The sequence below is a fragment of the Xiphophorus couchianus genome, chromosome 12 (assembly GCF_001444195.1).
Source record: "Xiphophorus couchianus chromosome 12, X_couchianus-1.0, whole genome shotgun sequence".
In the NCBI taxonomy this organism is placed as follows: domain Eukaryota; kingdom Metazoa; phylum Chordata; class Actinopteri; order Cyprinodontiformes; family Poeciliidae; genus Xiphophorus; species Xiphophorus couchianus.
In genome coordinates this window covers 5,519,627-5,542,447 of record NC_040239.1, presented here as the reverse complement: position 1 = coordinate 5,542,447, position 22,821 = coordinate 5,519,627, and the positions used below count along the sequence as shown (strand labels likewise).

The 22,821-nt window shown below is 36.2% G+C and overlaps 1 protein-coding gene across 1 annotated transcript in view; it reads left to right on the top strand.

Moving 5' to 3' along the window:
* srrm4 (serine/arginine repetitive matrix 4) overlaps nt 1–19,047 on the top strand; it is a 57,660-nt gene extending 38,613 nt beyond the window's left edge. The window contains exons 3-13 of the mRNA XM_028033624.1: nt 4,600–4,689; nt 5,741–5,821; nt 5,907–5,933; nt 6,177–6,227; nt 7,919–8,005; nt 10,110–10,272; nt 14,442–14,767; nt 16,118–16,309; nt 16,400–16,501; nt 16,618–16,773; nt 18,409–19,047. Coding sequence (XP_027889425.1) covers nt 4,600–4,689; nt 5,741–5,821; nt 5,907–5,933; nt 6,177–6,227; nt 7,919–8,005; nt 10,110–10,272; nt 14,442–14,767; nt 16,118–16,309; nt 16,400–16,501; nt 16,618–16,773; nt 18,409–18,661 — 1,528 coding nt within the window. The 3' untranslated portion in view covers nt 18,662–19,047. The remainder of the gene's footprint in view (nt 1–4,599; nt 4,690–5,740; nt 5,822–5,906; nt 5,934–6,176; nt 6,228–7,918; nt 8,006–10,109; nt 10,273–14,441; nt 14,768–16,117; nt 16,310–16,399; nt 16,502–16,617; nt 16,774–18,408) is intronic.
* The last annotated feature ends 3,774 nt before the right edge of the window (nt 19,048–22,821 follow it).

Below are 22,821 nucleotides of genomic sequence, written 5' to 3'. Positions count from 1 at the left end.
TTAAATCACTTTACAAACAAGAAGCCAGTGTTGTAATTTAAGGATTGGGATTATTTCCTGCTGCTGGCCAAAACTCTGCTGGCATTATTTTGATCAGCTGCAGGTGCCTGATTGATTTTCTACAGAAAGCAGTGAAAATACCAGTATAACAATGAAACATGCTAAAAATAAAGTCAAACTCCAGTTTTTCTGTGTTCTGTTTCCAAGGTAAGCCCTTTGTTCTGACAACATTTTAAAGAATATAACAAACTGGCCAAAACCTTTAAAGCATATTTAATATACGTTTTGGCCTTATTGAGTTAACTTGAATCCTGATCTGTAAGCAATTGCTTTTCTGACCTAAAAAGTCAAGTACTCAAGTAAAAGTAAAAAGTAGTCATCCAAGAAATTACTTAAGAGCAATAAAGTATTTGGTAAAAAGTCCACTCAAGTACTGAGTAACTAATCAAAATATTAATAATTTAATATTTAAAAATATGCTTTAAAAAATAGACATAAGTGGACATTTAATATGTTATGGATGAAAATGACAATAATTCATATAAATATCAAAAAATAAAATCAGACAAAAAAAAAATCTGTCTGGTGAATTTTGGATTAAAACATGTTTGTTCTTCAATCAGTGGGTAGAAAATCCAGAAATTTTACTCATGTAAAAGTAGAAATACTTCATAATTAAATTACTCAAGTAAAAGTAAAAATTACAGCATAGTTAGAATACCACTAAAAGTGTTTTTTTAAGTTACTCAAGTTAGTGTAGTTGACTTATTGTAATTAGTTACTACCCAAATCTGGATATAACTGTGTCATCAGATATGATTAGGAAACTTTGCCTGATTTCTTAATCATATCTTGTAAACAAGTGGAACATTTAAATATTGAGTAAAAGAGGTCAGAGAATAGACACTTGAGGAACCTCATTTGTGATTTTTGTTTTGTCAGATGCTGAGTCTCGATCAGTCATGAAATATTTCGACCAGATAAGCACGGTGGCGGGTGAAGATGTTGGGGAACAGTTTGCACCAAATTACAAAAAAAAAAAAAAAAAACGGAGGCGAATCAGTTAAAGCATTTATTTGTCAAAAACCTTAAGTGTCAAAAACCTCATTAGACAGAAACCTAGAAACACAACTTATACTGTATCCCAAGGAAAGTGTGTAGCTTACATATAAAGACATGTTTAGAAAGTATTTCAATACATTGGGGGAAAAAAATAAAAATACTCCGTAGGTAAATGAATCTGAGCTCTTATTAGATGTCCTCAAATCCCAATTTTTATTCACAATTGTTGCGCTGAGTTGCGATTCCTACATAGCTGGAAAATGACTGCTCCCTTGCTCCCTCCATCTCATCAAGAGAAACCGTTTCTGCTGGCCAGAAGAAATGCAAATGCTCTCTCACTACAAGGCCAGAATGGTCAAAGTGTTAATGAGTGACAAAGCGTTCTCATTATCAGGAGAGGGTACTTGGGCTTGCTGAGTCTAATCAGGTCTAATGCATTTCAGTTCCTAATGCTCCTGAACTGCCGACGATGCCAAGCAGGGCCATTTATTACTACAGGACACTCTTGTGGATCCAGCGAAACTGGCACACAGTCTCTAGAGTTTAGTGGTTGCATGTTTCCGTTATGCGTTCACTATGTTACAGTATCCAACACTCCTGTTTAAAATCAGGAAAAAGTGGCATTTTTCTCTTAAAATTGCAAATAAATTGCAGCATTACTCTTGAATGAGCAGTAATAGGATTTGTCAAACACATTTTGACAAATCCTGGAAATATTATTATAAAGGCACTTGTTGTTTATTTCACATGGTAATGCCATTTTCCATACACTGTAATCAAAATACAGCAGCTTGTCAATAGCATTGACAAATAGGTGGACAGACAGACAGACAGACAGATCGATATCCTAAACTAGGAACTAGTTGGTGTTCCTCCTAAACTAGGAACACCAGTGAAAGCATCTCCACATAAGGTTTGACGTCTCTCCCAGACTGAAGCTTAATGGACCTTACCAGAGGGGACGCGTTTCATTGGCTGATGTCCATTCTACGTGGTCACGTGCGTGGCCGTCTCACAAACACACTTAGCTTCCCGTTAGCTAAGTACAGCATAAAGGCAGAACTGATACAATTTCTACACCTTGAAGCCTGTCTGCTACACAGTCTTACGTTAGCTAAACAGATCAATATGCAACATGTACTGTATCTGACATACACTAAAGATTTTATTTGAGCAGAAAAGGCTTTGGACTAAACTGTTACTCGTGTTAGCCACTCTAGCACCAAGTACAGCTAGTCAATCAACCATCGCTGTGTTCAGGGAAGCGCTGATTAATGATCGAGAAATACATATCAAGCCTGGAAACTTGATATCGTAACGGACTGAATGTTATGTTTTTAAAGTAATCTTTGCTCGTCTTGCGGGGAGCAGGCGGTTGCCACGGAAACAGGTGTGCTTAAACTACAGAGAGAGAGAGAGAGTAAAAAGGTAGGAGTGGTTTTGAGTTGATCACCTGTTCGGGTTATTTTACCTTTGTTTCCCTTTGCTGTGGCGCATTACAGCCGCTGTAGTTTCTAAACGTTGGACTAATGACCTCGTTCGTTTGTGAGTTTATGTCATTCACAACAAACATCAAATAGAACAAATATGTTTCATAAACAAATGGCTTCTACCGTGGTAATTATGTGAAATTAAATTAATTATACCCCAACTTCAGAAGATTTTCCTTTACCTTTCCAGAGCTCTTTGGTTCCTCCTATCAGTCTGTAGCTTCTCATATCGACGTCATCAAACCAAAGTTCAGATCTACCATAACTGACTGACACCTGCTGGCCTCAGGTTTACAACCAGCTTGTGACTGAGAAACCAGTAACCTCCTCCCAGATGATGACATGAACTTGTTAGTTCCTCTGTCCATTGTAGTAGCTGATATATTGTGAAAATCCGGTAGAAGTGATGCAGTAATCGCAAGGCTTTGCTTGTGAGACATGCGGTCACGTGGGTCGGTTGTGGGCGGAGCTTGGTAAGGTCCATTGTTTCAAGTAAAAAGAAGAAACAAATCCATGCAGAAAACATTTTTTTCTATGGGACTCCTTGTCATGACAGCAATGCAGAATACCATCACAACCGTATAGATTATCTTTTTTTTTCTAATTAGACGTTAAAGTTATCATCATATGTTTGATGCTTCCTTGCAAAGTCATGAAAAACAAGATTGTGACATGGAGCATACGTGGGGTTTATTTTGTCTGTAAGTCATTCTTGTGCAGATACTGTTTAATGGTTACTTTGCATCTTTAATTTCCTTAATCTGGATTGAGGATCTGCTTGTGTTGTCATGAAAACCCCACAGGAATCTAGAGCTAAAAGAAGAGGAAGATTTTTGGGGGTCTACTGCCAAACGTTTTGGTCCTCTCACCTTCAGGATCCTTATAAAAATTTTAAAGGACCGTCTCACTCATCCATTAAAGATGGATTTTCTTAAACGCCGTTGTGGTTTGTGATTACTAACTATTTCTCTTCATGTAAAATGGTTAAAATATTAGAGATCAGACATTCAGCAGGTATTTTAGGAGTGTTTATGTTGTTGAGAAGACCCTGAGTTTCCATCAGTCAGTCACAGAGGATACAATTTGTGTCCTTTTAAAATCATCCCATATTCTTGACAATTTCTCAGGCCTCATTGTGATGTAATCTCCTTTCTGTTCACATCACTTTTTTGGCTCGCTCACGAACTGCCTTTGCTCCTGTCCTTGAAAGGACCGCTCAGTAAGCCTTCGGTGATTTTTGAAGCCCTTCATCTCCTTTCTCAGATGTCTCACTTTCAGACAGAGGGAAAAGGTGGGCATCTGGAAATTAATCAATCTGACCACAAGAAGGAACTTGACAGTTTTCTTTTTCTGTGTAATGATAAATTCAGTCCAAAAAAAGAGTAAAAGTGGGGAAGATGAATAATAAGGATTTGAAGGAAAATGTGCGTTCAGGCAGAAGACAGTGTGCAGTGGTAGACATTAAATGTGGAGAACTATGAAAATGTATACAATGAAAATGTTAGAAAAGTGGCACACTCATGAAGAATCTAAAAAGTCCAAGTGAACGTATTTTTAAAAAAGGCAGTCTGCAGAAGGACAGATAAATGGAGATCAATTACAGCCTTAAACAGAAACCAAATGCAGGTAGGTTCTACAGTTTAGGATCTCAGTATAAGCAGCTAAATCAGGTGAAACATGCACCTAATGGCCATCACATTTGAAAAAATCATGGAGTTGGCAAGCTGACAGAAATGAAACAAGCCAGAAAAGTTACCAGCTGAGCAGGTTTTTTTTTTCATAATCCAACAATGTCCTAATATAACTGGACAGATCTTTACTCCAGAGGTTTAAAGACTGCACATCTTGTTTGAACACCACCTGAAGTGGCTCTAATATACTGTACATAAATAGCTGCTTTTTTTTTTCTTTGAGGGTTTGTAATTATTTTATAGGTTCAGATTAATCTGCAATACTAGTCTCTGTTGGCGTCTTGGTGCTGAACATCATCCATCATGTCTCACGAGTGACTGCAGATGTTTCCTTCTTCTCTGTTTCGGCCCCACAGCCCTTCCTTTGATGGTGTCCTCTCCCCTCGGGCGAAAGGGAAGAAGAAGAAGAAGAAAAGAAAGTCTGCGCGGAAGAAAAAAAGAAGAAGGTGAGTTTTAAAAGTTTGCCAGTTCTGCAACGTTGCATTCCTTTGGTGTTTGAAACGGCAGAATACAATGAACATGCAGTAAATCCATGAAACCAAAGATTTGAAGGTATTTATGCATTTTAATAATACTATTTTACTGTAATGCATCAAACTAATAATAGAAATTAATTTATAAGTGTAGTGACTTGCACTGTATTCACTCTCTATTTGGACTGAACTGAAATAAATTAATAAATAAATTATAAAAAATTAGATTCACTTATCTTTGTAGATTGCGCCACAATCATTTGTAATGAAATAAACTGCAGGTACTTCAAATTATTTTCAATTATTGCCTTTAAAGAAACTGTAGAAATGCTCAATTTGAATGAAACTGATTTTAACTTAAATGAACCAACTTTAAATTAATTGTCTGATTAACCACAACGACTTACATTATACTTAATGAGATTACACTGGAATTCATTTGAAATAATCGGCATACAATGGACAATGGATTTGGAATTATGTTGTTCAACAGAACTGGATTATTTATACTTGAACTAGTCTGTTTTTAATAAATAGTATTAAATTGGAAAATGATATGATTGAACTAGGACAAAATGTATTAAATTGCTCCAACTATTGCTATAAATATTGGAAAGCCCTGTTTTCAAAGGAATAGGGAATTAATTTGAAAACAATTGGATTGTAACCTATTACTGGATTTAAGATAATTTGATAAATTGCATGGAAATCGGGTGCATGTATTAGGAATAACTATGGTGTAAACAGAACTGCATTGAAATAAACACAATGTAATGAAATTTGTTCAATTTGCCTTCATCTAATCAGATTAAACTGAGTTTAAAAAGTATCTATTTGAAAATGATTTTATTGAACTCATCTAGATTCCAATGGACACAAATCTATCTCTGTAATGCCACTGAATGGTTTGTTGTAAAATATTGATATTCAAAACAACTTAATGTGAACTGAATTAAACTCAACTTAATTAAGAAGTATTAGAATTCATGTTTATCTTTCATTATTACCATTTGTTTCCCTTCAGGTCTCCTTCACACAGTCTGTCACCAGTGAGGAAGAAGAAAAAGAAGAAGAAGAAGAGCACTAAGAAAAGCAAGCATCATAGGTATGTCTTCTTCATTATCACAGTATTGTTAGTATGGATTTATTTTTTTTAAAAGTGACTCAAATCGTCTTTCTCTACATTCCAGGTATACCTCTAAGAAGTCAAAACACAGGTATTTTTATGTTTAGTATTATCATTAATATTTGTATTGTCTGTAGTAGTAAAATAAATTCTATTTATCTAGAATACGTTGCTGTTTTAAATGTGGTGTAACAATGGCATGCATGCAGGAGGATTACTGGATTTTCACCTTAAAGCCTGATTCTTAGTGTATCAGCAAGAAGGCAGGCTGACTGTGAAGGCTTTGTCAGTGTTAAACACCTCCGGCTTATTCTGCTCTTTTTGATCCCTCCAGCTCTTCAAGTTTAAAACGTAAGAGGAAGGATGAACGCAAGCACAAGAAAAGGTCAGTCTGTGATTGTTGCATCAGAATCATCTGGAGTATCCTTTCCTTCCTTCCTTCCTTCCTTCCTTCCTCTGTGGCTTGTCATAGATGTTACAACTATGTAAGGGCACCGTAGGGGAACCAAAGACACATGCAGCTTTGAAATTTTCTTCAAGCCGATAAAAACAAACCCTCACGGAGAAAAGCACCGAAGCCACAAAGAGAGTAAAGCAAATATCAAAAGGGGGTAACTGAAGCCAATTTCATGCTGTGATTTTGCAGTTTCTCCTAATTTGACTTTCAACCAGATTAGTGTTTTGTAATAGTGCCTTATAAATTAGTCGACTTATTTTTTCCACAGGTCAACCACAAACATTAATATATTTTACTGGTATTTTAGGTAATAGAACAAGGATCTTCAACCTTTACAATTCAAATGACCAGTTCAGTTAACTAAAACTTGTTTAGAGCTGCAAATGTGAAAAAAATTGTGATTTTAAACTAATATCTACTATATAGAATATGTTGTTATTTTTAAAGAACTACTATTTTTCTTTTTACTTTTGTTAGGTTTTAAAATAAGAGAAAACGTGTAAATATTGTAAAAAGAGAATAGCTAATTTGTCAAAATCACATAGTTTTGAACCCAATGGCAAAAATAGTTTGAAATTATGCAATTATTCCTTATAAAAAATGAAAACCTTCTGAAAAATCTTCATGTTTTATTGTATTTATTCTTAAAAACAATAGTTGGTCTTTTATCATTTTTATCCAGAGTTATAAAGAGCCAATGTGGAAGATCCTCAGAGGTATATCAGCTGCAGACCCAGATAGAGCGAAAATGCAGATGGAGCAAAAATGTTTTACTGTTTTTGATTTTTTTTTACAAATTAAAATCTTAAAATGTGGCATTTGTATTTGTCTCCCTGTGTAAACACAGAGCTGTTTGTCTTTACAAGCTTTGCACATCTAATCTTTCCCCGACATTCTTTGTGAAACAGCTCAGACTGAGTGAGGCTGAATTAATAGCATCCATTGTCTCAGTGGGTTAATGTCTGAATTCCCGCTAACCATTCCAACATGATTATCCTTTCAAGTAAACTGTTCAAATGTTGCTCAGGCTGAATGTTTTGGGTTATTGTTTTGCTAAAAGGTGAACTTCCACAGCAGTGTCAAATCTTCCTTCACAATCAGCCTGTATTTATTTCCAACCATCTTTCCATCAACTGGAGGAAAATGGTTGGACTAGATTTTATTTAGGGACATCAAAATAAGGACTCCTTAATTATGAAAGAGGGCTAGTAGCACTGAAAAACATCTCAGAATTTTGACTTGATCTTTTGAAATCAAAAATCAAAATTCTGAGAAAAAAGTCAGAATTTGTTGTTGTTTTTTTCAGTGTCCTTACCCTCTTCCATACTAAATACACATATGCCGCACTTTTCAGATCTTTATTTGTAATGAAAAGATTTAAAAACTAGATATAGTTTTCTTTTGTCAAAGTTCGCAGTTGTAACTAAATAAATTGTGAAAAAGATTCAAGGGGTGTTTAAGCTTTTTCATGGCATAGAATTTAAATAGCTGCTTATTTTAACTCCGTTCTATCTCCCTATAACTCCGCTTTCTTTTAGTATCTCTAAACTGTTTCATCTCTGTTTCAACTCTCAGCCCTCGTTTCTCCTCTTTTTCTTTTCTTCTCTGCTCTCCACCAGTTCACGGACTCACTCCTCACGTCGGAGGCGGCACTACAGGAGGTCGGAGTCGTACGCATCCTCCTCCAGATCCTTCACGGGGGACAGGTAGGGCCCCCTTCTCTCCCTCCAACCCCAACACTTCTTTCTTATCAGCTTGAGGCGTCTTGGTCTCACTGCAGCACAAACTGATAAGACAGAGGTGACTTCCTCCTGCTCCAGTATAACCAACTCTTATCACGACCTCACAGAAAATGGCCACAGATTCACTTCTCTGATCAATTCACTCAGTTAGGACGAAATAGAGTGAAATATTGGGGTTTCGGTGATATGTAAGAGGTTCTGTGGTGTGGCTTTTTTTCTGATTACATTTGAGTAATTGCTAGTGGAATTGCTGGATAAAAGGGGTAATTCTTTCACTTTAACCTCAGTTTGATGCAAATTGTTGTATTGTAAATAAGAAATGTAAAACAGTAAAATTTTATGTAAAATTTAAAACAGTAAATCTGACTAATGAGTTCAGGATAAAAACTCAGGGAAGACGGCAGGACTCACATAGAGTACAGTATTTAATAAAAGAGAATGCTAGAGGTTTATAAATATATAACACATTGAGACAAAATAGTGAGGCAGCGTGTATTAAATAAATAGTATGATAATCAGTAGCATTCATCTCTCAGTTTCACATTTACTGTATTTATTTCTCAAATGACAGTAGACAATCATGAACATTTTAAATTTAACAAAAGGTTTAACGCCCTTTATTGCAGAACTGGACGGATTTCTATTGTAAGCTCCATTGCCAGGTGATGCAGGCCACATATCCTGCAAGTTAAGCAACAAAATGTTCATTTAAAAGCCCCAAAATGAAATATGTAAAATAAGAAATGCAATGCGCACACAATTTTCCAAGTTAAACATCCTACATATGAAACGTGTGTGTTTTAAACACATTTGAACATATTGCAATGAGTCCATCACAAAATCTGGTTCAAAATAATGATGTACACAAGTTTGAGAAAAATAAATACAAAATATTCCAAAACAATGAATGAACATTCATATATACTTACATTAGCTTGGATTGTTCTTAGTAGAAGAATATTACACTTATATATAATAGATTAACTTTAAATGTTAAACCACCTTTGACCTTAATTGATGGGATGCTCCAAAAGAAACACTGAACTCTTTGCAGGTAACAACTGGCACATAATGTTTCTTTCTTAGTCATTTGCAGCCACCAAAGAGATGCCACCCTGGGTGGTGAGCCTTATTGTTAGACAAATAATCACAAGTACATGCGTACAACAAGCTGTGAAGATTTCTTGTAAAGAAATAATAATTAATTTAGACCTATGGGATAACTTTATTTGTTAAACTGCAAAAACTCAAAATCTTAATACTTTTGGCCTAGTTTCTAGTGCAAATATGTTACTATACCTGAAATAAGACCAAATTAATTTACAACTAAGCCATTCAGCAAGACATTGAAGCTTGTTTTAAGTAACTAATTCCTTAATATTGATGAAAAAATACTTGTCACCCTAACAGAATATTTCACTTATAATTGGACATTTTTACCTTTTATAAGTTAAATAATTTGCCAGCGGAAAATATACTGACCTAAAGCAAGCTCCTATGTCCTGTCAAAAAGTTACTTGTGAGTTAGTTTTGCTCTATTTCAAGTGTACTAAGATATTTGCACTAGAAACTGCACTAAAAAAATACTTTTTGTGTTTTTGCAGTGTATGAGCTACACAGCAGGTGAAGTTAGCACTGATTTAGCATTCAAATCAGAAAGCGGAAACAAGGTGGCATCACAATTAAACTAAAACGCGACAAGAAACTCATTATTATTAAAACATACCTAGATTTTAAATGAGGTTAAACAAGTTTATTGTTGTCTGAGCTAAAATAATTAGAAAACAAAATCTATAAAGCTCAGTGGTTGCCAACAATTTTGGGGACAAATACAATCAAACCTCACACTTTTAATTAAAATCTCACAACTTGTACTTAAAATACAACTGAAACTCTTCTTCTTTTTTGGTTGTGTAACAGTAATTACATTGTGTTTTACCACAAAAACAACTGCACCCTCATATATGCTTCATTAACATCAAATGCGCTTGTCAGCTGAGACGAGTCACAGGCATCGCTAACATAATTCTGTGTTGTAGAGTCAACTAACCAAAGCATTTCCCCACAGACACCTGCAGAAGTCTGTGGTTCGTCAGGCTTTCAGAGCCATGGGAGGGGCTGGAGAGGAAACCCGAGCAGCGCTGAACCCCACCGAAGCAAAGTGGAGACATGCATCTAAATCTGTGTGTAAAACGGCTCCTAAATATCGCTCCATCCTCTCAGCGGGCATGGTAAGTACAGTTTCCAAGTTTTACAATGCTGCCGCAGGTTCAAATTAGTTCCTCTGGTCTGGACATGTCAAACTGTTTATGTTTTTTGTTTTCTAAGTTATATTCACATGCATATCTCAAGATTCACTACGTTAAAGTTGCTTTAGATTTCTATATTTATGGTGCAATTACACAAAGCTGTTTCAGGTGTTAATTGCAACCAAGATGTATCTCAAAGCATCACATGTAAAAGCTGTTTACCTTTATATAGGAAAGCTTTTCAACACAGGTGTGAAGCCGAAGTGGTGCGGAGGATAGTAATGATGTGTTTTACGTTTACTACTGTGCTAAATCACAATGTTCCAGAAGCATTTAAAAACATCAGGAGTGGATTTCACAGCCGCACATAAAGATTTAACAGAATAAAAAAAAAACATGCAAATAAACCACGTGGGAAATGCATAAATATAAAGATGTTTATATACCTGTGATAAATGATAGTCAAATTACCAAAACTAGAAATATGCGACAAATTTAAACCCTAGAAGGCAGCACAGAAACATAATGGCCATCTGTTTTTCTTTTACAGTGTCACCAACTGCAGATATTGTTTGAACAAAGTGACTAAAAGCTTTGATTTCATAAGTATAGGCTTTTTATCTGTTGGTTATTATTATAGTTTGCAAACAAAGTGTGTGCTGTAGAAGGTTCAGTCCAGGTCATTTTCAAATATTTATTTATATTTAGTCTAATAGAAGATGGAGCCTCTAAACAGTGAGACATACTGAGATTCTCCCTTTATTTTACCAGGGAAAAAGGCAATTGTTAGTCCTTGATCCAATCTGGCATGAAGAGAAAAAGTTTTAGTAAGAGATTAAATAGTTTCACAATTATTTGGGTTTTGGTAAAAAGTTTAGTGGTCCAGTTTGAAACACCTCTGACAATACTGAAACTTTTCATTTATTCAACCTTTTCAATTCAAACCAAGGTTGTTTTATATGGTTTCTTATCAAATATTCGATTTTTTTCACCACCTGCGAAGATTCAGTGCCAAAAAAAATGAAAGAAAAAGGAAATAACCAGCATTCCAAAGGTTTTAATGTAGGTAAAAAAAGGTACACGTTTCGGCTACTTGCAATTGTCAGGAACACATTCTTTTTTTTAGCATTCCTGACAACAGTTAAAACCTTTATATGTTTTTGGAGTGCTAGTTATTTCAATTTTCTGTATTCTTCAAAACCAAGCAATCATTTAATCCCCCCCCCTTTTTTTTTTCTTTTTTTTTGCATTGGATGTGTGCGCTCTCCTTTCCTCCTCAGTATTCAGTGCCAAACCATGGATGGAGGATAAGCTGATTCTTAACTGTTGAAACATCCTCGAAATTAAAAAAAATAAAAACTTTATAAAAACAGGTGGGGTTTTTTCCACAAACGTCTCTTGGTGATACAATAATGAGTCACTTTCTTTACAAGCCTTCTTATGATGTATACTGAAAATCTGCTAGGGAAATTGCAACCCCATTACCTCCTTTCCCTTCAAGTGTAAAGCTTACAAACACCAGTCTAATGTATAAATGCTTTTATGTTTTGTACGTAAACGTTGGAAATGAACTAATTTCTAACAATCATCTAGAACTCCTCCTGAATAAAGATTTATGATGTAGAAAGTCAAAAGTTTGTCACCAATTGCCTCTTCAAAATCTAATATGGCTTCTGCTTCAGTAAAAGCTAATGCTAACTGCAGTAATAAAAAAAGGTTATTACTGCAGTTATGATAGTTTCTTTCTTTTTTTTTAAGAAAGAAACTATCATCCCCAAAGCTAAATAAAGTGTTTTTTACTTTTTTTTTCTTAAGCCTTACATTTGGTGTTCTCTAACAGTATTCTGATTGAAATGATAAAAATATTACTAGTTTAGACCATCTTTAGTCCATCCTTACCTAAATCTCACAGTGAGCAGCTGGAAACTGTTCTGCTGCTTAATGTTGAATTTTCTCAGGGTTCTTTAGAGCCTTATAATAACAGCTATGTCCTTAAACCAATTGTCTCCTGCTTGGTGAAGCATGAAACATCTTTAATTTCTCCCCAGCAATCATTAAATTATGCTAATTGAAAATATGGATGTTTTAATTACACACCAAATGGTTTTAATTGAAATTTAGTAAATTAATTCATTTATCCAATCATGCCAACATTTATTTTGTAGTCTTTAAGGGAACTTTACACACAGAAGTATACAGTAATACACCGTAGTGATTGTATATATTTATAAACGGTTTACAAGTAGATAAAAAAAAAACACATCTAATTAGCTAAATGCATTTATTCACAGACTCTATAAATTGAAATTTATTTTTAAAAATGGCCATTTGTTATCTTTGACAAAAGAACAACTCAGGGATTTTTAAAAGAGTCAATATTTTCTGGAAAGCATCTGTGTTGATAGAAGAATGTCTATGTTTAAAATGTGTGAAACCTTTTAGCCCCAAGTGTGAACAGATTGTGTGAAACTCTTAGGATGGTAGAAGATTTGTTTATGTGTCCCTTGTGGATGCTGTGTTGACTGATGACTGCAAAAACCTTCTGGAAGATAGGGCCCAATAAACGTTTTTTTTTTTTGCACCAGCTTTTTGCATCTGTTGTTATTTTGCAATACAGAAAAAAACTAGCAGCTGGACCAGGCACTGAATGTGCAAATAGCCTTAAATTAATTCAACTTTTTTATGGCAGAGACATATTGTCAGTCTGAACGCTTTAGAGAAATACAACCTTTGAACAATGTACAGTGGGGAAAAAAAGTTCTATATTTAAAAAATATATTAAGCTTATTTGTTTTTTAAATAAACATAACAAATTTTCCTTCTGAAGGCCGACTAGAGTGTCAGTAAAAGACGATAGTTCTATTAACTTCCTGCTTCCTGTGACAAAGAAGTCCCATTTCCGGAAGTCACTCTTCAAAATAGGAAAGACAAAAGAGCGTACCATTCTGGTAAAGCAGATGTGTATTAATCAGGAAATAGTGACAAGAATCTTTGCAGTAATAAAGCAATAACAGAGAAAAAGAGAGTTTTTGGAGGACCAATTGCTGTTTGTTCAAATGAGACTAAAACACTCAATACCGTTAAGTAAAGGAGATGATGTCATATTGGTGGCTTTTGTTAACTCTGGAAACCTTTTTGAAAACATGGTTTCATGGACATTTGAAATTAAAACCTGATGACTTTTACCAATAAACTGAAAATGTTTTTGTTTTTTTATTTTTGTTCTGCGTGTTAAATATTCTGAAATTAAAGGTTGTTTCTTCTAAATTACTCAATCTGAGATGATGCTACTAGAAGAGAAAGTGATGTAATTGAAGGGTTTTTACGTGCATTTATGAAGCATGCCAAGTGTGGAGGGAGCTGCATATCCACCCCCAGAAAACAACAAAACGATGTAAAAAACATAAATCTAACTGGCTCTGAGTTTGAAGAGAGGGTTATTGTCTTTTTTTTAATGCAATTTACGACTCTAATGATGCACTTATGTTGCCCGCTCTTCCCTTTTTTTTTACACCTTACCTACTTAAGGAGGAAATCTTGATTGGTAAGTCGCTGCTATCTGCAGATTCAGGGATTTACTTGTAGGTCGCTGAAGGCTTAAAATGTATTCTTACAGGAGAGAGAAAAGCAATCATCTGTTCTATTCTGAGGGCTTTCTTAGTTAGACTGGTGGGATCTTTCTTAGTCTGCAATCCTTTTCTTTTCTATATAAACCCATTTTTGTGATGTTTGTTCAATGTTTTTTAAATGAGGCTTTTCAATGGGGTTATTGTTTACTCTGTTTTCCTCTTCACTGGAGTTAGAGCTGGTAGATTTTTTTCACACATAGATTCTTTTGTTCTTCTCTGCTATTTTCTTCTCCCTTCCATATAATTGTTTAAGTGCAGTTCTTTTTACAAAACAGTTTTCTTGTTGATTTCTTCGACTTTAGTTGAGTTCAAACTTTCTTTCGAGGTTAATCGCATGCTTCAAATTTGCATGATATCTTTCTATTTCAAAGCTTTTTGTCCCAAGAAAAAAATAAATCTCTACTGTGCTTTCAATGGGATATGTGCCTTTGCACTAGTGTATTCAGAGTAAATCAAAGCAGGTAGCAGGTTCTGTTCCATGCAAATTGGGGTTTAAGCTGTTGCCTCTTTGTCTGTTCGCAGATTTTGTCGTTGAAGCCTGGAAGCGAGCTTTTAAATGGGAAAGGAGCTCAGGATTTTTCGAGTCACGCCAAAGGTACATGTGACTACGACTCTGGTAACGACACATCCTCACCTCCATCGAGCAAAGCTGGTGTTTCTCGAGCAAGTGTCGCTGAAAACCAGAGGAACTGCTGTCAACGTCTTACCTCACCTCCTGAGAAGCAACGCTTTGCTGACAGAGACAACGGCTCCGATTCAGGGAACTCTGTGACAAGCTACGCTTCCTCATGCAAACCGTACGGGGAACATGGCTTCTCTGCTACCATTTTCAGTGGAAACAGCAAGAGGTGAACATTGTGTTTGGATTGTATTATCAATCTAAATGTGTCCATTATCCTTTGGGAAAAAAGATTCTGTGTTCACAGTCATTTGAAATTTCCAGTCCGGCGCACTTTTTCAGAAATTAAAGGCTTTTTTTTTTCAAATCCTACAAGGTACTTTAAAGAACTTACCAGGTACTTTACTAAAACTTAGCAGGTACTTTCCTGGAACTTTTCTCAGCTTTATAAATTATTCTACCAGAACTTAACACTTTCTGTTTTAAAACTACAATGGACTTTAATAGGATTTAACAGTTAAGTTTCTATAACTTGCTGCAAACTTTCAGAACTAACTTAACATGTTCCTAAATGTTCCTTAATTTTACTGGTAATTTTCCCAAAACCTAGCAGATACTTTCCTGGAACTTACAGATACTTGCCAAAATGTCGAGTTCAGTTTTCAGAACTTGCAAGGTTTCTTGTTTGTTTTTTTACCTTCATAAAGCTTGCTGGTTGCTATCTTAAAACTTACCAGGGACTTGCCAGGGAGTCATAGCATACTGTGTAGAACTTACTGTGTATTTTTGGAACTTAGTGTATGTTTCTGACGTTTTCTATATCTGGTTACTTTACTAGCACTTACCAGATAAGTAAGGTAGCTCACATTTTTTGAAGTGATTTTCAATTAAAAAGCAATCAGGCACTAAATGGCTCTCTTTCGGTCCACATTTAGTGCTAATCCAGATTAACTGGTACTTCAGGCTAATGCTAAAGGCAGTTCTAAAAATATCACAGTTGCTTTTTGCAAACAGTAATTTATTAGCCTTTAAACTGTGGGTATTTTTGCATTGTGCAATTATTTTTAATGAGACCAATCATTATTTACATGGGAGGTAAAGGTAAGAGGCTGTGTGTGAAACACTGAGAATGGAACAAGTAAGACGACTGCATTCAGAGTAACTGTCTGTTAGAAAAGTAATGTGACATAAAACTCAATAAAACAGCAGCTAAAATACCACTGCTTTATTTACTATCTTCATATAAAAGATACTGAAAACACTCTACATGTTTTGTTCCCTTGTGTTTTACACAGAAAATGATTGGTGTTCTCCAATCTCCATTTTCTGTGTAAATAATCATGGTTTTCTTTGTAAATACACCTCTGACGCGAGCATGACCATAGCTCAAAACCTCATAAAATAGTGTTCACATAAGAAGCTATGACAACTCTCTAGACTAGAGTTGTTTACTGGGCGTAGAAATCAAGGTGCAGGTAAGAGAACTTATTGCAACCTTTTAATAGAACCTAATTTTAAAACCTCATTTTAACAATTGATCACTCCCAACCCTTAAAATGTCTTTATGCTTTCTTTGCAGTGGGCAGATAACCTTGGGATGTGAGGAAGAAGTTGTGAGATGCCCGAAGGCAGCTCGATGTGCGCAGAGGAGGAGCAGGTCGTCGCGAAAGCGGCGGAAAACGCAGTCCTCCTCCAGCAGTAGGAGCAGATCTTCAGGGACTTCCAGGTACTCTGGACGCTATTCTCGAAGCCCTTCGATGTCGTCAAGCAGGTACTTTATCTAATATCGCAATTACACGCTGTCCAGCAGGATTCTACCAGAGATAGTACTTTCAGTATTTGCTCACCTCTCTTGCCGCAGCTCGTACTCTCGTTCCCTGAGTAACTCATCAGATGTGAGGCGAAGAGGCAGCTTGGTCAGCTTGAGCTCCAGAGGAAGCTACTCCAAATACAGTGCTGACAGGTGAGTTTTACTAAATGTTTACAGCTGCTAATGTCTCTTTTTAAGCGCTGTACAGAAATAAACCTACGTTGATGTTGGGTAATTAAATGTTCACACTGTTGAATCTGGTTCCCCAGACTACGAGACAGAAAGCGGCAGTCCAGTTCCAGAGAGACAAATCTGAAGCACATGCATAAGGTTAGTGGAAAGAGACGAAGACGCAAGTCCTACTCTCCTATGAAGAAGAGGAGGAGAGACTCTCCAAGCCATCTGGAAGCGCGCCGCATCACAAGGTACCGCTGATTTTAGTCTGCCCTGATCCTTTATTCCTGCACACTTTCATTGCCAAAAAAATCTCATCGATTTAACAGCTTAGATGGACACGTTACATGTTTATGCAAACTTTGAAATTAAATAAAAGAAAAGACAAAAACATAATTTGAATCCAAATTATGCTTTAAAGATGAATAAAGTTTTACTATTGGATAAGGCGGCTTTCTGTTTTTGTGTACTTAATCTTCCTTTAGGAAAAAATATAGTACAAGTACAGGATAAACAAAATATTTCACTGTATTATTAAAACTTGGTGTTACAACAGAGCATTTCTTTTACATCAATCATCATTTAGTCACGGGAAAAATAAAATATCTATTGCTGGCAAAAGAATTATAGGAAAAAAACTGAGGACACTTTTATTGCTTAGGAATAAGCAGAAACCAGAGCTGCCACATGATGCTGATCATATCCACTTTTATTAACTGATTACCAGTAACCATGACAACCACTATAAAAGCAGAGGGTTTTGAGTTTACTCCTTTGTCGTATAAAGGGTTGCCTTAATGCAATGCTAAGGCCTTAAGACAACAGCCACCAATTTAGCATAGCGGCCCGGGAAGGTTTCTAAGTCAATTTCTGATTGATTTAAAGGCAATAATTTTTAGTTCCATTATTCTACAGTGCAAACAATTCTGCAAAAATGGAAAATGAATAAATATATAATCTCCCCAAGGTTAGCTTGTGCAATAGTCACATTTCTTTTTTTAAACATAGCCCAATCTCTGACTCAAGGTGGTATTTTTAATGAAATTTAAAAATAAAGTATAAATACAATACAAGGATTGGTTGGGGGATCCTGTTGTAATACAACCAAGCGTAACAAAAACTAAAATTTCTGGGGTCTGTTTGTGGCTCTTGGCAGTGGCTTTGTGCTTCTTACTTCACTTTCATCTACAGTGGTGAAAATAAAGCCAAAATCAAATACCGTCCAGCTAACTGGTGACAAATTTACACTTACCCATGATAGACGCAAAAACACTAGCTAGCTAGAAGCTATCAAGCGTGTGTTAGCAGCAAGTTAGTGGTAGTCTCAATCGCCTCAAGTCACAGAGCACTGTAAAGATGTCTGAGCAGTGGACTCAAACTTTTGCCTGACCAAAAAGACCAAGAACAAATTACATTAACAAGAGTAAATATTCTTACCAAAACAAAATATAAGACCTGTGATGGATGTATCTATGGCCTACTTGCACTTTATTTTATTAATTTAAGACAGCTTAAGGCCTTAATATTAAGTACATGACTTTTTAAGACTTTTCCAGGATGCGCAGACACCCTCGACATCAATTACACGTGTTAAATGGCAAAATTCATTACAGCAAAGTTAAAGAGTAAACAAGTATGGCTTCCTTGGCAGGGATACCAGGAAAAATATTTTACTAAATGAACTATGACAATATAACTCAGGTTTACACGGTTGCCTCTGAATTAATTACTAGACTTGAGCAATATGTTACTGAAGCGAAACTGGTTGTTATATAATGTTCAGCACCATGTGTGGGACAAGCAAAGCACGTCAAGAGACCTGGGTCACTGCAGGCCAGCATGAACTCTTCTGTTTGCTACTCTGTTTGTTTCCCAAATCTCCACAGTGCCAGGAAGCGACCCATACCTTACTTCAGACCCAGCCCTTCCGCCAGCAGCCGCTCCACCAGCGTGTCGTCATGGAGCAGCCTCTTCACACGAAGACGCAGTCGCAGTCACAGCCGCAGTCGCAGTTGCAGTCGCAGCTACTCTTCCTACAGAAGCTACAGCCGGAGCTCATCGTGGAACTCCATCTTTGGGTCCCACAGTCGCAGCCGGAGTCGGGGTTCTTTGAGGAAGCGAAGGAAAGCCCGGCGTTAATGTTTTCCTGTTCAGAGACAGAAACTACATTTGTATTCGTGGTCAGAACAGAAGCTGTAGGGACTGATGCTTGGACTAAAATATCCCAGCATTTCTTCAAGGCCATCTGTCATTGAGATATTTCTGCTTTAACATAAACATTTTTACTTTTTGTTCCTGCACATCATCTTCTTGCACCAGCAAGAGAAATTGCATTTCCGTATTTGTCAAACCAACGTCCATGTTGAATATGTCCAACTGAGATGCAAGTTTGTGCACTTCTCTCTAATTCTTGTGTCTTAATGCTTAGAATTAACTTAATATGTTATTATGTATTAATGTGGAAAAAAAAACCCATTTGGTTAAAACCAGGCCCATGAAGCACTGAAATTACTTATTCCATTTAGTTTATGCTGCGACTGACTGGCGACCTGTCCAGGGTGTACCCCGCCTCTCGCCCGGAACGTAGCTGGAGATGGGCACCAGCAACCCTCCCGACCCCATTAGGGACAAGGGTGAACAGAATATGGATGGATGGATGGATTTAGTTTATGCCCTGATGTTTAGCAGGGCAGCAAACATGAACTGTTCTGTCGGGTCTTTGTGACACTGATTTTACACCAACAGATGAAGTACAGGGGTAACATTTAAGCTGTTTGATCCCGGCGTTCACAGACGGCTTCACAGGGATCGTTATCAGGAATCAGGAAAAGGCTTCTGGCTCTGATCTCAGCACTTCACAAGACGAAGAACAAACATGTTTCCTCGGCGTAGGTGGCCTGACGGCGAGCAAACGGCCTGTCAGCTTAAATGTCACTTTAATTTCTCCTCTGATCAAGTGGAAAACAATTTAAAATGTCTGTCTAAAATACATCGGCGATCATATTTTCATGGGATTGCAGGAAGTTTTTCCCTCAACAACTATTTCTTCCTCTTGATCCTTTTCAGTTTCTGTCACATTACAACCTGAAATATGAATGTATTTCATTGGGATTAGCAGTTGGATAGTCCAAAACAAAGTAGCACATAATAGTAAAGTTTAGGGATGCATAATATTGATATCAGTATCAGCTGAGGTTAGTCATTTTTTAATATGTCAATATAAAGTCCAATATGTAAAGCTGATTTCAACAGCTGAAAATCTTTAGCCTTTTGCAGACTCTACCAGATTTTTTTGGAAGATTTTCCTGGATTTACTGATCAGCTGTCTTGTCCCTGCTGTAGATTAGCCTTACCACAGCATCACACCACCAGCATCATACTTCATCGTAGGGACAGTGTGTTCCAGAGGACTAGCAGTGCTAGTTTTATGCCACAGATAGTATTTTACACATAGGACCGAAAGGTCAGTTTTGGTCTCATCAATTATTTTACATGTTTTCTGAATCCTCTACATGACTTATACTTACTGCAAGCTGGATTTTTTTGTATTTTTTTTAATTAGTAGCTTCCTTCTTACATCAAGGCCAAATTAGAGAATTATTAATATTTGTCCTGTCAAAAGGTCTCAAATCTGAGCAGTGGATCCCTGCAGCTCCTCACGATTTACCATTTGCCTCTTCCCTGCTTCTTGTGTCTTTGATGATCAGGTCTTGTTAGATTTGCAGTTTTTACACACTCTCTTCTCTTTCAGATAAATGTGTTCCTTCCTTTGCCTTCACGATGCCATTTGTTTGGATGTTTTCACAGAGCAGCTGTAGTTTGACTAAGATTCATTTAAACACACCTGCACTGTTTACAAATTATGAAAATACTTAACCACCTGGTTGTAACAGATTTTTTTTAGAGTTATCAGAGGATTTGTCAAAACTTCTTAAAAGCATAAATATGTTTTCCTCTGACTTTACTATTGTGTGCCTCTGTGGGTTGGTCTTTCCGCTAAAATCTCAAAATACTGTAGTTTGTTTGTAAAATGGCAAAAACTACAAGCTCAAAGAGTGTGATTGCTTTTGGATTTCCCTGTACCACGCTTAAATTACTTTCACTCATACTCACACTTAAACTTTATTTTAATCAGGTAAATGATGATTTAACTAATGTCCAACACACGTACTTTATTTCCTTTCATATTTATACGACACTGGAACAAAACCTGTAAGCCATTTTTTATTGTGCATAAGCAAACATAGTTATTACTCGTTTAAAATGTATCAGTGCTTTTTTTGCAGTTGTCAGATGTTGTATGTAATGCTGCTATCTCTTATTTATTTTTCTTTTACAACTGTAACACATTTTCTCTGTAAAATGTTATTTTTTCTATATATGCAAAGGTTCAATTAGATGTCCAGCAAACTCAGTAAATCGAAATGTTAAATTAGTTTCCATTTAGAATGGAAAATATTTGCAGTTTTGAGTTGATTTCAGTTTTTCAAAATACATTTTGACTCCCTGATGGTTGAGAACATCAAAATAATCTTCTGTAGAGTAAAATCCCACATTCAGTGAAGCCTTCACTAATTCTAAAATGTTATATATATTGAAACTTCAATTTTAATCTTATCTTTTCTCCATCTGTGTTATGAGCTTGCAAGTTAAGCTAGGATGAGAATACAGAAACTAGAAAAAGAAGCTGGCAATGATTACATTTGAAGAGTCTACAGTACTTAACTTTTGCTCACCTATTAGAATTATTGGACATGCAAAGGGTAATTATTAGGCAGTATTTTGGGGGTTTTCCTGTTCACTGATGCTCCTGATTCTAACACAAGGCTCAGCAACCTTTTCAATCGAAGCCGTTCTTGTTCCAGCTTTGTGTCTAATACAATATTTGTGACGGACCAACAACACATCCAGAGTTTCTCAGCCCATGAACACAGAATATAACCACCGGCTCCAAGAAATTTTGTGAATTTGTTTATTGCCTGATGAGCCATTTCGGTGTATTTGGCCCTGTGTTTTTGATCATTGTCTTAGTGATGACCCATTTTTAGTTGTCTGGTAGATTTTATGATATATTTACTTCAAATATCCTGATTTGGAAAAGTCAAGCCTGTAGCATCACATATGAGATGACAAGGTGCTTTTCCACATAATCATCCTTTGTTTCACCCCAGACTTAACCTGACAGACTTATCAATAATTAGTTTATTGTCTTGAGATAGTGAGTTATCTAATTTTCCTGACAAAGTCGCTTCATCATCTCAAGATATTTTTACTGTACTTTCATAGACCAGTTCCTCATTAGACCATATATTTTGACCAGCTCAAAGAAAACAGGCTATTTTCTCCAAAATGTCACACTGTTCCTTCAAAGTTAATTTCATGGCAGCTCCATCTCCAAAACAGCTTTTGCTTATAATTAAGGGTCATGCTTCTTAATGGTTTCAGCTCCTTCATCCTGTCTGCTCCAGGCCTGAAAGACTGCTGCTCTCTATGCACTCAACTCTCTCTCAGCTTATTTCCCTAAATGTCAGCTAAATTGGACAAATGAGGGAAATGTGCTGCTGGAAGAGAAAAGAAGTTGGCGCCAAAAATATAATCCATATACCACAAGCTGATGGTGGCAGATGTGAACCTGTATGCTGGGGGGAAGATTTGCACAGTTGTGTTAATAAACTTAGACAGCGATGTCCTCTCTCCGAATTCTTGTGCAAACAGGAGTTTGAATATGAAATTACCTTGTTGTAAATAGGCACTGTGTAAATAATACAAAATGTGTTGTTTTTTTTATTTATTTACAGCACACAATTGGAGGCCTATTGTAAACATTCAGAATACAATGCATCAACAAATGGCAATTTAAATGTACTTGAATATGATTTGGGGTATTAAAACATAAGCAAGCTCTTATAGCAATAGTGATTCATTGTGAAATGATGCAGTTTTATTATTATTTTCAATATCTACTAACATGCAAATCATATATTTTTTTGTACTGCATGTGTGTCAATGTAAAGTCCATATTGTAATAAAGTGTCAACTGGAACCTCAACATAACATACAGTGGCTTCCAAATGTCTTTATTACCGTAGAAATTTTTCACACTTTGTCTCATAAAAAACACAAACTCCAGAGAAAATGTTCAAGGGTTATAATTACATTTCCAACGCCTTGTAACCATATAGAGTCCTGCTGCTGATGAAGTGCCATCGCAGTCTTGCTTTCTGCTTTAAGAACAGAGTCAACACTTCCCGTCTTCTCGAAGTTGACTCAGTCTGTTTGTTGTATCAATGTTGTGACAT